Below are 16,352 nucleotides of genomic sequence, written 5' to 3' on the forward strand. Positions count from 1 at the left end.
AAGAAAATCTATTCTTAGGTCACCATTTGATTCTGGCAAAGGAAAACTTGTCAAATTCCAAATACTAGGTTTGGAGATGGAACCTCCGCCTGGAACCAATCTGGGATCCAATCGATAGTCCCAAGCGAAGAATAAATTAGTTTCAACCCAGATATCGTATTAATATTATCTAAAAGTTGCTGGGTACAGTTGTTCATTACACAGTTCAAACAATAAAAAAACAAGTGTTACTCGCTGTGCAAAATATTGTCAAAGATTAAACGGCTCGCGAGACATTGTAGTTTCAATCAGATATTTTTTTACAAAATGTAAGTACACCGCTTACTGCCTTTGCAATACAATTATTTCTATCATTTTTCTTTTCTTTAATAAATTATGTTCCCGATTAGAAAATCTTTCCTGATTAGAAGACTACAGTACAGTATACTCTCACAGGCAAATGCGAGACAAACAAACTTTGATATTAATCGAGTTCCTATGGACAGCAACTTAAAATCTGGGATAGTTTGAATCGATATGGGACGATTGTTAACTCTATAATCTACCCAGTTATAATAAGTAACTTGAATTTTACTAATAATTTTGATATTTTGCTGCTAATTAGCTGCTTCGCGAGCCGTTACATAACAGAGTATAATAAATACTTAAGAGAAAAAGACTAGAAAAACGAAGCTTATCAACATTTGTAATAGATGTCATCAAAATTATTTGTACTTAAAAACACAACAAGAAGAGGTATTCTGATAATCTACATAAATTAAATATAACTATGTTATTCAAATTCACATTTTTCCCAAATTGGAAATGCACGTAAAGTTTATTTTATTGAAACTGTATAGTTTGAACAATCCGTGTCTTTATAGGCCAGCTTTTGCCGTTGGCCTATGTCTTGTACACAGTTTATCTGCGATTGGTTGCGCTACATTTACTATGAAGGTTGCTGTGTCATAATTTTAATTTAACTACCGAACTCTGATTAAAAGTATAGCAACTTAACCGTGGGTTACAATACCTTTTTTCTACGGCAATCTGATACCATCTCTGCGTGTGCATGTGATTGTGTATCACCGGGCGATGGCTGATAAATTATTTAAGTGTTCGCCGTTGTAAATTTTGGATTCTTGCACCGCAGAATTCCTTATTAGTTTAAGTTGTACAATGTCGTTGCATGCGACTATTTAAATTTAAGTGCCCTATTCAACCCAACATCCCATAGAACCTGTCCGCAAGAAGAATTCGAACAATAAGGTGGAGAACTCCAACATAAGGTGAGTGTTTGTTGTCATTGTGAATTGGAGTTTAGAGAATTATTAACAACGCAATTAGTAACATTACTGATATAGATCTTCTGGCAGGTGGTCCGATCAGTGATGTTATTCCTCCAAAGCGCCCAATCGATTGACCATAGTGAAATGGACAAAAGTCAGTTTGGTGGAGAAGAAGTTTGTTCCTCGGTTGAGGTGGAAGTGGGGACAATAAAGCTTTCAGTTATGGCCCTGCAAATGGGTGCTCGGGTTGAGTTGATGCGTCTCAGGAGGCAATTAAAGCAACCATCTATGAATCTTCTATGTCTCTACATTGGTAATCTGATTCTTTTAACCCATCACGATTAGGCGTTATTTTAGCCAGTTAGAGATTGACAATGTACACGGTCTTTTGAACAGATTCCTTGCCATATTTATATCTTATCCTATCTACGCCTTAGGATAATTATATCAAACTTCGAGTACAAAATAAAAACTGTTTGTAATTATGCTATGACCAATTTGGGGAAAATGTAGAGATTAAATTGGCTTTGATTTTCATTTTAAAAAATCAAGTCTTCATTAAACTATCATTTTTTAAGATTTTTTAATTGCAAGCCAATTTAGCTCTACCTATACTAAGAATACATTTAATTCTTAATGCACAATTTGCTTAATATGTGAACATATAACATAATTTTGCACATTTGTTGGTTCCAAGGTATAATTATTAATTCTAGAGTATGCTATAATATCTTTACACCAATTCTAACATATTTTTGGTTTGTTTTAGCATATTTTTTCTTAGAATTTAATGCTTCATGAAGCCATTCATTAGATTTTTCTTAAACCAAGGTCAGATAACCGTGTGTTTGATAAATGCGTGTCATATAAACCCAGGTCAGATAAATATACCCAGGACTCTGATTACAGTGAGAAGTAAACAAAAGTTATCTTTATTTATTTAGTTAAAGTCAGTTTATTACTCATTATTTGAGACATAAGTCCCAACTCCATGGAACTAAAAGTCCTGTGTTGAGTTTGGACGAGCAACTAGTAATTATTGTCTAGTAAAAGCGAATTTTCTGTATGAAAAAATAAACATTTATATGTTGTTTTTTAAAGATCTTCATTTACATATAGACGAAGGTACTTAAAAATTTTATACAAATATACACATTTTTGTACAGAAAATTATTTTTTATTTTATAGACAATTAAAAAAAATCTTTTAACTTCCCATTGCAATCGGGATCCAGGTCAGTTTAAAACATATTTATTACATAAATAAGTTTTAGTCGGCTAAATTCAAGAAATACATGTTTTGATTTTTTTCGGGCAACATCCGTCATATAAACTATGTGTGAACCCAGTGCGGATATTTTTATAAACCGGATGTCCTTTATAAACCCAATGTAGATACCGTTCATTTCTACCGCATAAACCAAACACGGATATACGCTGGTAATTGAATAAATAGCTTCACGAGGCATCGATTCCTGGATTAATATTTGGTTAAATATTATATTATAAAAAATACGAAAGTCCAAAATAGCACAAGCTAAAAAAGTACAAATACTTAAAGACCGACGACCATTATTATTGCATTTTTAATGCAGTACTCTACGTTAGTATTAATCTTTATCCAAAGATGGCAGCTGCATGCCGAATTTCCGTAAGCATTAACAGTTAAATAGGAAATGGAAATCAATAAAAAAAAAAAAAACAACTATGTTTAAACAAATGGATACGGTATTGAAACATTTCACTCCAAAAATAGATAACAATATTTTTCGTAGGATGTAAACCAGAATTTGATTGGTTAAAAAATAGAAACTGAGACACCGAACAATGCATTATTTTCACAGTTATTGTTTATGTTTAAACCCAGTTTATAGCAGGTCATAAGCCAAAGTTATCTCCTTGAATCAGTCAATAACAGGTCATAAGCCAAAGTGATCACATAAACCAGTTATTGACAGGTCGTTGCGGCCTCCTTGGTGAAATGGCTTAGAAGCTCGACTCATGCACAGAAGGCTCTGGGTTAGATTCCCAGTGAGAACACAAAAATTAAATGTAAATTTTTTCAAGCCTCGGTCTTCTGACCTGTTGTGGTGTAAAAAAAACCACAATAATTAGCCGAAGTGATAACTTAAGGCAGTCAATGACAGGACATAAGCCAAAATTGTCTCTTAAACTAGTCAATGACAGGTCATAAGCCAAATTTATCATTGTCAATGACAGGTCATAAGCCAAAGTTATCACTGTCAATAACAGTTCGTAACTCAAAGTATTCTCCATATCTGTTCTATGTCTAGAAAGATTTGATTTGATTGGTCGTGGGGAGGGGCATCAAATTAAAAAAATATTCTGTCCGTATTCCTCAAGTTTAAACATATTAATATTTAAAAAATATCAAACATCTGTCAAAATGCATATTTTAAATCAATGTATAATCAATTGTCATACATTTTAAATGCTTTTCTAAGTAAACAACTAGTATATAAAAAGAAAGCAGCGTTTGTATAGTAGATTTTTTAAATATCCTAAAAGTGATATGAACGTGGACACTATATTGCAAAAAAAAAAAAAATGAATTAACATTTTTTTTACGTAGAAAACTACATACATACATAGGTTTGATTTTTTTGTGACGTTTTTTGTAACGCAGATTATTTTTTATCGTAAAGCGTATTACGTTAATATCTACGTCAGAATATTCTTTGTGGAAGTTAAAAATACAACAATTTTTAATTTACTTGGCTGTGGTAATATGACTAAATTAATAATTACTATAAAAATGACGTTAAACTTAATTAGAATTATGATTTGTAATCATTGATAGTTAGATTATGGGTAAATATGATGATTAGTAAAATGTGATTTCACAATATTGTAAAAATACATATCTGGAAAGATAGCTTTGTAAAAATTCACTACAGGTAACAAAATCCATTTGAATCAAAAACAGGTCACAGGTTTATAGCCAGATTTGTGGAACATAGGTTAGTTAGAAAATAACCCATTGAAGTAAAAACATGTCATATTAATGTATGTATTTTATGAAACGTAGGTAAGAAAATAACTCATTTAAGTCAAAAACAAATCACATTAATGTCTGGATTTAGAGAGGTCTGTGAAACGTCAAAACAACGCGTTTAAGTCAAAAACAGGTTTGCGAAACTTAGGTAAAAAAATGACATATTCTAGTCAAAAACAAGTCACATTAATGTCTGGGTTTATACCCAGCTCTGTAAACGTCAAAATAACGCGTTTAAGTCAAAAACAGGTCACATTAATGTTTAGGTTTATAGCCAGATTTGCGAAACGTAGGTCAAACAACGACTTATTCAAGTCGAAAACAGGTCACATTAATGTTTAGGTTTATAGCCAGATTTGCGAAACGTAGGTCAAACAACGACTTATTCAAGTCAAAAACAGGTCACATTAATGTTTAGGTTTATAGCCAGATTTGCGAAACGTAGGTCAAACAACGACCTATTCAAGCCGAAAACAAGTCACATTAATGTCTGGGTTAAAAATAACCCATTTAAAATAAAAACAGGTCACAGATATACCGAAATTTTTTAAACATAAAATGAAAGATAAACTCACGTAATTCATGAAAAACAAACCCATAGACCCATATTTTCTTTCTTTTCATTATTAACACTCAATAGTGCATAGGAAACTGCATCAGTATGTGAATAGCAAAGTATTTCGATAATTTGCTTTGTGAAAACAAGATAAGTCTTATGCTTTGATTATGATTAAGGTAAATCTGCATACAATGCACTGTAGTGCCCTAAACACTATTGAATAAATTTCTTAAGGTATCTTTCCAGATCTCTGAAACGGTAGTCATTGATTGGACATTAGAACATATTGTATTATGATTATGATAAAATTATAAATAAACTTATTAATGAAACTTCTTGGTTTAGACCAAGATTTTAGATTTAACAATTCACCAGTCTTGAAGATGCTTACTTAGGCGAAAGCGCTCGTTGGTCAAAATAATAAAAAGTAAAACTATACCAAGAAGTTTCATTGATAAGGTTATTTATAATTTTATCAAAATCATTAACTATGGAGTTTTATCAAGAAGTATCAACAAAAACTACAATATTATTATATTATGTATAAAACAGCATTGTAAAATACACGTTGAGTTCTCAATATTTAAAATAATAATCTTTTAGGGACAATCACGTCAATAGGTTAATAAATTTAAGACGATAAACACGAAACAAAATATTAATTTAAATAATGATGAAATGTTAAATAAATGATGAAATTAAAATATTGGTGACGATGATGAGTGAATTCCTTTTTGTTGCAAGTTATTACCATCTAATGTATCCATTTCATCTAACAGTCATATTAAGTGCTGTTGGCGACGTCATCCAATTAATTACTGGCAATCATTCAAAATCATCTATGCATTACATTCTTTAGCAATGTCGCATGTAAAAAAAGATGAACAATATGTTAAGCATGTCCAAATGTTTGTAGACACGTCTTGATTTTTAGATCTAAGGGAATTATCAAGATTGAAATGTATCGCAGCAGAGAGGTAAAAATAAATTATATAGAGGAAATTATTATATTATATGGAAATCTAGGCATTTACCAGGTATGACCCTGTCATTGGCTGATTTAAATGATCACACTGAGTATAAGATTGATCATCTTACCTTTGTGTAACAGATGGTCTAACTCGGTTTACCAATGCAGTGTCCTATGGACCACTGGGTGCGGAAAGGGAGATGATGACGATGATTACTTCATGTGTAAACTTGTTCATTTTAACCAGCTAATGCCAGGTCAAAAGTTCTGAATATTATTTGGTAATTTTGCAAGTTACTTGCGAGTTGGGGATATAATTAGACACTTGCGAGTTGGGGATATAATTAGACACTTGCGAGATGGGGATAAATTAGATGGTTGCTAATTGGGGAGAATGATTGCATAAGTAGTTGGCCACGTCGCCAGACCCTTGTCGGGATATTGCGTCCCATTGATTCCATTTCTTGTAGTGGCGGGGTTCGAGGATCTACCAGAGACCCGAAGACTTGCCACCCGGCGGGTTTCTGACGCGAACAGACGTGCGACGGTCGACGCCTTCTAGCTCCTCTGAAATCAAATACAAGTTATTTAACAAAGTTGGACCCAGCAGCATTGATGAAAACTATCCTAAAAAGGTCCTACAGATATCAGTGATTCACCATTCAAGAAAATTGCAGTGCTTGATATCAGGCAGAAGTATTTACTGAAGGCAGTGCTGGTCGCTCGTACTAACAGAGACACACCGATCAGTTTCTCAACATTATGAGACTCGGAGATCCAATAGCGATCTGATTTGTATATTACCAAGGCCTTCACCAGTCTCTTTTTGCTATTAATGGTTGTACTGTGAATCTTCCAAATCTTCACCTGCGGACTCATAGAACTTTTGGCAAAACCAACACGTGTCCGTATTTCACCTTCACACACACCACCATTGCAACCTAGGTAAATGATATTGTTGGCTCTGTCTAAGTTGTGCAGCAAAATTTATAGTGCTACTTTATTAGTTTATAAGCTTGGTTTTGTTCAAATTCGTTGAGACACTATGGTCTGAACTAGCAGTATCTATTCGGCCAATTAGTTCTTTCATTTCAGTTTTTGACGATGCAAAGAGTGTGGTGTCATCAGTATATCTCAGGTCGAATAGCTTTCTTTCTCCGATTGTTTTTTTTTCTTCTCAGTGTTCATGTCCGAAGCTTCCAAAATGTGGTGTTCGCAGCGAATGTTGCGGATTCCATGGACAGCCAGACGTACAAACATATCCATACTCCAGGAACAAGACATAAGAGAAAGACTAACATCTATGTGCGAGAAAAGAATCTCGCAGTTCTTTGAACATATTTCCAGAAGGAACTCTTTAAGAGAAAACCATGCTCCTGGGAAGCGTTGAAGGGACAAGGTCGCGTGGACGTCAACTGACAAGATCAGTGGCTAATGCCTACATAGAAGCACAAGACCGTTTCAGGTGGAGGAAGACTGTCCTCAGGCGAGCCGTGCCTGGAGTCAGGCGTGATCACCATCCTCAGACATGAGGTGCAGATCAAAAGCTTACATATTACATGAAAAAGAAAGGAAAAGGATGCATAGAGTGGATTGATTATGGGATTGGGTAAGAAAAAAGAGAAATTAGGATTCTAAGGATATAATAGGTTGGGGAAAAAGTAATTTCGTATTTTTCGCTTTATTTCAATGCTTTAAAAAAAGTGTTATAATCGTTCGATTTCAGTCAAATATGCACCGTTTTATTTGATAACTTGTTGCCAACGAGATTCCAACTCATAATACCCCTCTCGTAGAAGCTCTTGTCCCTATTGGCAAAAAACTAGGACAACCTATTTTCACAAGCCTCTATTGGGGCCAAATTTATACCCCCAAGCGCGTTGGCCATAGACAGGAACAGGTGGTAGTCACTCGGTGCCAGGTCCGGACTATAGGGTGGATGCATAAGAACTTCCCATCCAAGCTCCCGGAGCTTCTGGCGCGTCATCAAAGATGTGTGCGGCCTGGCATTGTCCCGACAAAACACGATTCCTCTCTTATTCACCAATGCTGGCCGCTTCTGTTCGATCGCCAGCTTCAAACGGTCGAGTTATTCACAGTAAAGGGCAGAACTGAGCGTTTGGCCATAGGGGAGCAGCTCATAGTAGAATATTCCCTGCCAATCCCACTAAACACACAGCAATACCTTCCTGGCCGTCAGTCCTGGCTTGGCCACGGTCTGGGCCGCTTCGTTGGCTTTCGACCGCGATCTCTGTCGCTCGACACCTTACTTTTTCCCCAACCTGAAATAAAAACGTTTTAGGCATTTATAAAGGTAAACGCATTGAACTTACCGCTAATAGAAAAGGTAGAGTCTTGCATGTTCCTCTGGTTTTGCTCTCTCATTTTTCTCCCAGTCGGGGTTGAGCAGGTTGAAGAGGCACTCATGTCCTCCAAGTATTTATTGGCAGGAGACATGATGTTCAGCTCTGAAAGACAAAACGTAATATTAAAGGACGACGAATTAATCTTCTCGTAATGATCGTCACGCTATCAGATACACTAGATTATTGACGATTCACTTGAATTTTGTTACAATCGATTGCAGATCGCTTCCGTCGATCCAGAGTTCCCACGGAGGGTACGGTTAGTCAGAGAAGATGGAACTTTCACAAATGCGACTTTGACCGACTGTACTCTCTCATGGACGGTATCGACTGGGGCGAGATGTATAAAATATCAGATATAAATGAAGCGGTACAATATTTTTACTGTATTGTTGAAAGTGTATTTGATTCCTGCTTCCCTATGAAATCTCAGGCTACTGGTGGGAGGCGATATCCGAAGTGGTTTTCTGGGGATATTGTCTGGGGATATTGTTATAGATAAACATACAGACTAAACATTTTTATAATAAAAAGTGGAAAGCTTCTGGCTGTGGTGATTATGAGATGTTTGGGTGTTACAGATCTGTCGTAAGACGTAGCATTCGATTGGCATACCGGGAGTTCATTCCCAACATGGAAAGCAATATTCTTCATGATCCGAATACCTTTTGGGACTACATAAGGTCACAAAAGGCAGACGGCGGGTATGTTCCTTCGGAAAACCCCTTCAGATACATGGAACAGATCAACATCCAGAGCGATGTTGTTCAGCATAGCGGCATCCCTTCCAACAGGCAGAACCATCGGCAGGTTGGTCCTGTATATCGGAATATGAAACAATCCATGCTGACGCTCTTAGGTAATTATCAGGAACATACAAACCCGATCACACCACGCAACATTTGATAAAAATGTGTAGTCAAATACACATTCCTTATAGTCTCTAAACTGTTGTAGCCTAGCATACCGTGGAGAAACTCGGTCAGGTAGAGCCAAGAATAATACCCGCACTCTCTCATATAGAGATATCTCAGAAACTTCTTTTGGATTTTCTCTATCATAAGAGAGTACTTCAGTTCATGTGGCCCCCAAATCATCGAGCCACTCTCGAGTCTACTTTGCACCAAAGAGTTGTAAAGAGTTCTCAGTATGCGAGTATTTTTAAAAACCCTAGCAGTACGCAGAACAAATCCTAACATTTTCAATACATTACCACTGATTGTCTCTGTGTGTTCATGAAATGTCAGGGTGCTCACAAATCTAACGCCCAGATCCTTAACATTCGATGTTCGTATCAGATACTAGTCATTCATTTTGTAGCGAAAAAATAGAGTTTTTTGGGCTCTAGGGGAGGACGTGAACAAACACTTGGAAACATTAAACCTAAGTTTGTTTCACCTTCCACATTCAGATATATTAGATGTATGCGCTTGGAGAAGACGAAAATCGCCAAAAGTTGTCCCCTTTAAAAACAGTTTTTACTCATCCGCAAATAACAGAAAGTGCGAAGTCAAAGTGTCTTTTTTAATATTATTTACCACAATGGACCCAGGTTAGAGCCTTGCGGCACACCCGAGAAAGTATAGAAACACCTGAGGCAAATAGATGGTAGGAGACGTATTGGTTTCTATTTTGGAGGACGATGACGAGTCACAAGTCTACAGATAACACCCTGCCTAACCACCTGGACAAATCGCATTCAGAAATAGAATATAAAGAGTTTTTTTATTGATTGATATACCTGGTAAGTTAGCTCTTCCGTTGGTGTACTTTTCGTGATGGAAGTCTTCCTCTTCGTGAGGCTCGTCGACGGCGGGCACCGAGGACGACAGCTGTGTGGAGCCAAACACGTACGGACTGTTGACAGGCGTCTTGACAAACTTGCCGTGACCTAAAAACATGGAGAATTTTGGCGTTCAAATGGGTTCACAACAACTTAAAACTGTGAATTAAAGCTAAAGATATTTTTTGATTTGTAATTCAGCACTGCCACAAAAACGGTTATTTCTTCGCCCGCGCCCCTAATACGTCACGATTCATGTTTATTTGTTCCTAACCATTGAATTTAGTTTATAACATTATCGCAAATCTTGACATCACAACAACCAAGGCCAAACACGTCGCGTTTTTCTACAAACGTATTTTTATTGAATCTACGCTCTAATATGACATAGCTTCTATATGACGTCATAGTTGAAGATAAAATTCTCCCGACCGACTACAAAGATAAACTGCCGACCCCCCCACCATCAACTTTTGATGGACGTCGGTTTATATCAACGGGTCTAGAAGCCCTCGATACGTTTATCTACGCATTAAAAGTGTCAAAAATTTGGTTCCACCGAGCAATTTTTCCTTTAATTACGATTTATTTAAATTTTCAATCGTTTTGAGGTTGGAACTTTTTTTCTTAAAAGCCTATTCAAAATATGAGAGAAAAATAAGTAAATTTTAAAGGCGAATTAAATTCCGACATAACTGTCAGTTTAATAAAACGAATGCCTAGATGCCAAAAATAATGTCTCTAAGTTTTGTCCTATTAATATATAAGAGTATCTAGGCGTTAGAAAGTTACCACTGTAAAAAATAAATTTAGTTATTATATTTCTTCCATCTGTTTTACTATCTTTCTGAGAGAACATATTGAGAGTCGGCCTTGTAATCGCTTAGTACTACTTCAGTAGATAAATGCAGACGATCGTTAAACATGTCGTTTTATGGTTGTAAGTCATAAAAAAATCGGGAATTGAGATTTATTGGAGTTTATAATCGCTTTGACGTGGGCACTTTCTATCACAGAAGCCTATTTAAAATACAAATGAGAACTATTTTAAATTTTAATGAAGTAAGGAACGCGGACTAATTTTTGTGTTCATTCATTGGCTTGTTTCGATCATATGATGTGGATATGGCAAGTAGGTAGAACATACCGAGGTAAGATACAGATAGTACAGAAGTTAAGTATACCGTCTCGATATATACAGATGAAGATAGCGTTCATAATCTAGGCCCTGGGCCAGTATTCCAAGTTTATCTACAAAGTAAAATTTAGTTTTCTGTATGAAAAATAGAATACGTTTACATAAAAAAAAACATTTTTAATGACAGTTTACCGATGAAGATACTTTAAATTTTCATACAAGTATACTCACTTGTAAATAAATATAGATTTTACTTTATACCGTCTTGATATGAACCGATGAGCGGCCATGATCCGCATTTTTGTCTGATTTAGTTGATTTTAATTATTTATTTATTTGACGGACTTACGCAGTCCATCCTAACGATGGTAAATACAATTTCTTATAATAAAAACTGGCACTAATAAAAGTAAGTAAAAAGTAACTAACATAAAGCCTATGTCAAAAGTAAATTGAGTTACATGATCGCCTTCTGGGGAACTGGTAACAAGGCAGACATAACAAGAATACAAAGACAACAAAATAAAATTCTTAAACTAACATATAACCTACCCTACCTGACCTCTACGACTGAACTGTACAAAAAAACACACCAGTTTGACATAAACTACTTGACTAAAATTGATGCCTTAAAAATTATGCACAAATAACACTGGGAAACATACAAGACGACGACATAATATTAGCCAAAAATGCTGATATACACAAATATAACACCAGACAACAACAACACTATCATATTGAAAAAGCAAAGACAAACAGAGGACAGTCAAAAATACTACATAATGGACTTAAACACTACAACGACTTACCTTACTACTTGAAAACTTTTACTGGAGACAAATTTAAAATCAATCTAGAAAAGCAAATGATGACTGAACTAACTAGACTAGACGAGACATAAAATGACTAGACAATATAAAATTTCTAATGTAACCCTAACGGGTTTTTTTAAATTGTAAATAAATAAAAAATACAACTAAATAAAATTAAAGCTAGGATAAAAAAAATTATTACCTCAAGACAAGATCTGGTCTATCTGAGTGATTTTTTAAATCTATAAAGACTTACACCAAAAAGTCCAGATCTTGTCTCAGTTTACAATACGACACAATCGGCACATTGGTGCATGCAAGCCATAGTTTGTGCTGTGTTGATCGAGGAACAGCACATTATTATTTCGCGACCGGCGGATTGGAACATTGAATGCCACCTGTTCCAGTAACGATGGTACATCAATTAAGCCATTCAGCAAATTAAACATAAATATGGAGTCAATGTTATTTCTACGTTTTTGTAGACTTGAGATTTTGAACATTGACTCCATTTCTCCGTAAGTGTAGTCTCCCCTCTCGAGGCCAATCATCCATGCTACTTTTCTTAGCAAACGATGTTGCACCGATTCGATATGATTTATCTGGCATACATAAAAGGGAGACACCTCTCTATATAATAAATAAAGAATGTGAAATTACCTTCTGCAACCCTCAGATCACCATCGTCCACACAAACTCTTCCACTGACAATGACGTACTGGGGTACTCCGTGGACAGTTTGTCCCTGAAATAAGCATAACATTTAATTTCAAACATAAATATTCATAATTTGTAAAAGTATTTGTTACGTGCTATTATAGACAAACAGGTGGCCAAATACTTGACGTGAAAAAAATTCAGGAGGTAGATCACCCCAAGGGCTGTGAAAAAAGGGTTAATTTATATAATTTCTTATATAGGAGCAAAGACAAAAAGACAACATAAACAAAAGGATTTTAAGTATTATTCAATTAAAATCTATAACCTACTTCCACTGTCTATTAAAACAATTAGTAACGAGAAAATGTTCAAAAAGGCTATAAAAAAAGGGATAGTGGAGCTAGGTAAAAGCAAAATGGATTGTCTCGTTCGCCCAAACCAATATTGAATCAACTGCTCCACAAGTCTATAGCTTATGTTAGGTTTTTGTTCTTTCATTGTGCGTTTTGTAATATAAATAATATAGATGTACGTGAATTAATTGTCAATAGACGAAATGGTGAATGTCACAGTGTGTAAAGTGACCACTTAAACCAGCCAATGACAGGTTATAAGCCCTGTAAATGCGTAGACTTCCATATTACCTTATTTAAGGTATTCTTCATCCCTGTTGTTATTTGTTAATCTTAATAACTCCCAAGGGGATGAAATCCAGTCCTTTGTCTACGAACATTTGGACAAACTCAAATATTGTAATGAAACCAACTGGTCCAAGAAGAAGTTTAAAAATTGAAAAATTGTTTTCAGGCGTTGCCTAGTATGTGAAATGATTCAGTTAGATGAATCTCTTAACAGCAATAAAGGTTTCAGCTCTTTAAGTTCACTAAAATCAGAAAATGGAAGAATTGAAGAAATATGGATGTTCAAACATAGGCGAAATGGTGAATGTTACACAGTGTGTAAAGTGGCCACTTCTATATTGCCTTCTTTAAAATGTTCTTCATCTCTGTTGTAATATGTTTATTTAAATCTGTCAACTTTCTCAATCCTCTGTCCATTATTATAAAGAGGCCGATCAGGGTCAGGACAGAATTTGTTGCACGTAATCCGAGTCTTTTTGTGTTAATATTAAGACCCAGACGAATTGAGTTTTCCCGAAGTTTGTCAACAATTTCCTGAAAATCACCTATAGACTTTTCAAAAAGAACTCACCACCCCATCCAAAAATACCATACTGTAATAAAGATTGTACAATTTGCCTGAACGGCGACGATATCCTGTCTTGTATACTACGTAGACTCGTGCGGCATCATAGCCACACAAGAACCACAAAGAGAAAAGTAAACAAAATAAATATTCACCAAAATGATTTGATAAAGAATCTCTCTCACCTCAAAGATGTTAAAGTCCACGGCTTGATGGTGAGTCTGCGCGGAGATGGTTTTGGAAGCTTGGGCGTCCCACACCACGATGTCCGCGTCGCTGCCCTCGGCGATGCGCCCCTTCTGCGGATAGATGTTGAAGATCTTCGCGGCGTTAGAGCTGGTCACCGCCACGAATCGGCAGGGGTCCATGGCGCCTGAAACGATCGATTTACTGGTTAAATGAAATTTAGAGGGGGGTAAATATTTGTTTAACCTGTCGGCATTGAACCTGGATTTAAAAATTGGAAGCTTCTGGAATCTCCTCTTGTAGCCACATGACCAGAAATGTGTCAATCACTCTTTTAAAAAAATTGTCTAATGTCCGGTACCTTCATGAGTTGGAACAATGTCTCAGATGGGAAAGTGGGGGGGTATCGCAGCATCACTCTTGGTATTAATTTGTGTACGTTTATTAGGGGGTTCGTGATAGACGCAGCGCAACCTCCCCAGCCCACTACACCACACTGACTTGCGACTGATTGGAAAAGAGCAAAATACACAGTTCTGAGAGTGCCAATGTCAAGATGTTCCTAAGTGAGCGGAATACATGGCACAGCTTTCTTTATCTGGAAACCAGCGATTGGACCTGAACCTCCGATACGTGTTTTGGCATTGAATAATCCAAATTACAGGAACACCTCGTACGAGCATTTTGCTGGAATCTCTTCTTATAACCGCATGACAAGAAATTTGTCAATGACTATTATTGTTAAATTGTTTAATGTCCTGTACCTTCATGAATTGGAACAATGTCTCAAATAGGAAAGTTGGGGGACATCGAAGCGTCATTCTAATAATGATTTTTGTACCTTTTATCATGGTCAACATACCGGAATGAACGCCACGTTCCCACACTATAGACATGCGATCTTCCACTCCATTGACGCCATTGGGAATCTTGCTGAAGTCACCCTTCCCAAGTTCCTTGTCCTCTTCTGTAAAGGTGCAGTGGTCGCTCCCCGTCAGCTGCAGGTCATCTCTATAAAACATATATATCATAAACTCTCTATCTACACCAGCAGGTGCAGAGGGCACTCGAATAAGGAAGTTCAGTGCTATAGGAAATCGGATGTAAAAATGTTTTCTTACATGCGGTAAAAATTAAAACATTTAATTGTACGGTAAGGTTTCTTGAAGATGACTACCGGTCAAACCTTAACGTTATACAACAGAGATGAAGAACATTTTAGAGAAGGTAATATAGAAGTCTAGGCATCAACAGGGCTTATGATCTGTCATTTGCTAGTTTAAGTGGCCACTTTACACACTGTGTAACATTCGCCATTCTGCCCATATTCAAACATCTATATCCCTTCAACACTTTCATCTGTTGATGCTTGTGAAGTTAAAGAGCTGAAACCTTTATTTATGCGGGTGAGATTCATCTGATTGAATTATTTCACCTACATACTAGGCAACACCTGAAAATTTTATTTTTTTAACAATATTTTGAGTTTGTCCTAATTTTTGTAGACAGAGATTTAAATCAACTCCCTGGGGAGCTGTTAACTAACTAACTAACTAACCATCACGCCATTTCCCCAGAGGGGTAGGCAGAGAGGATAGAACGCCACACCACTCTGTCCTGGCACACTTCCTTTGCTTCCTTCACATTCATACATCTTCTCATGCACGCACGTCGATTATTCCGACTTTTCACATGACCACTTTCAAGAATTTGTTGTACTTGATCATGCCATGTCTTTCTCGGCCTTCCTCGACTTCTACAACCAGACACATTCGCATCATAAATCTTTTTAGCCGTTCTTTCATCATTCATTCGCTCCACATGACCGAACCATCGCAAAAGACCTTTCTTAATTTTGTCGATAATGCTTAACTCAGCCTTGCATTCTGCTCTAATTTCGACATTAGGGCACCTATCATACATTGTTTTTCCGCACATTCGCCTGAGGGATCGCATTTCAACAGCATTCAGTCTACTTTCGTCCCTTTTTTTCCAACTCCATGCTTCGCTTCCATACATTAGGGTTGGTACCAGAACTCCATTATGAACTGCTAATTTAGCCTCTTGCGATAGACACTTATTTGCTACGACAGACTTTAAGGCACCATTAACTCTGTTACCGGCACTAACCCTCCTTTCAATATCCTTGTCCATATTTCCATCTCTAGTAAACATACTACCCAGATATACAAATTCTTCGACCTGTTTCAAACTATCTCCATTTACTACAATCTTACATTCAGTCATAGTTACATTTCTTTCAAAGACCATGACGTTCGACTTTTGCACATTCATTAGCAAATCACTCTCCTTGCACACTTCGTAAACCTTTGTAACCAAGGATTGCAGTTCCTCTTCGCTGTCAGCTAGGAGGACTGCGTCATCG

The 16,352-nt window shown here is 36.4% G+C and overlaps 1 protein-coding gene and 1 long non-coding RNA gene across 4 annotated transcripts in view; one reads left to right on the forward strand and one right to left on the reverse strand.

Moving 5' to 3' along the window:
- Nucleotides 1-3,334: 3,334 nt before the first annotated feature.
- LOC148278515 (uncharacterized) lies at nucleotides 3,335-3,589 on the forward strand. Its single transcript, XR_015823171.1, has 2 exons — nucleotides 3,335-3,454; nucleotides 3,488-3,589. It is a non-coding gene; the product is annotated as an uncharacterized LOC148278515 (long non-coding RNA).
- A 1,302-nt stretch (nucleotides 3,590-4,891) lies between these two features.
- CRMP (Collapsin Response Mediator Protein) overlaps nucleotides 4,892-16,352 on the reverse strand; it is a 98,651-nt gene continuing 87,190 nt past the window's right edge. For 2 of the 3 annotated variants that reach the window (XM_088231292.1, XM_088231291.1), the window contains exons 9-14: nucleotides 14,829-14,977; nucleotides 13,966-14,153; nucleotides 12,575-12,659; nucleotides 9,920-10,069; nucleotides 8,146-8,280; nucleotides 4,892-6,379 (exon numbers count right to left, since the gene is read on the reverse strand). In XM_088231292.1, coding sequence (XP_088087418.1) covers nucleotides 6,300-6,379; nucleotides 8,146-8,280; nucleotides 9,920-10,069; nucleotides 12,575-12,659; nucleotides 13,966-14,153; nucleotides 14,829-14,977 — 787 coding nt within the window. In that variant the 3' untranslated portion in view covers nucleotides 4,892-6,299. The remainder of the gene's footprint in view (nucleotides 6,380-8,145; nucleotides 8,281-9,919; nucleotides 10,070-12,574; nucleotides 12,660-13,965; nucleotides 14,154-14,828; nucleotides 14,978-16,352) is intronic. The other variant, XR_015823170.1, reaches the window with a different exon arrangement.

Source organism: Micrasema longulum, unplaced genomic scaffold (genome assembly GCF_059751315.1).
Source record: "Micrasema longulum isolate JH-2025_06_02 unplaced genomic scaffold, ASM5975131v1 h1tg000869l, whole genome shotgun sequence".
In the NCBI taxonomy this organism is placed as follows: Eukaryota; Metazoa; Arthropoda; class Insecta; order Trichoptera; family Brachycentridae; genus Micrasema; species Micrasema longulum.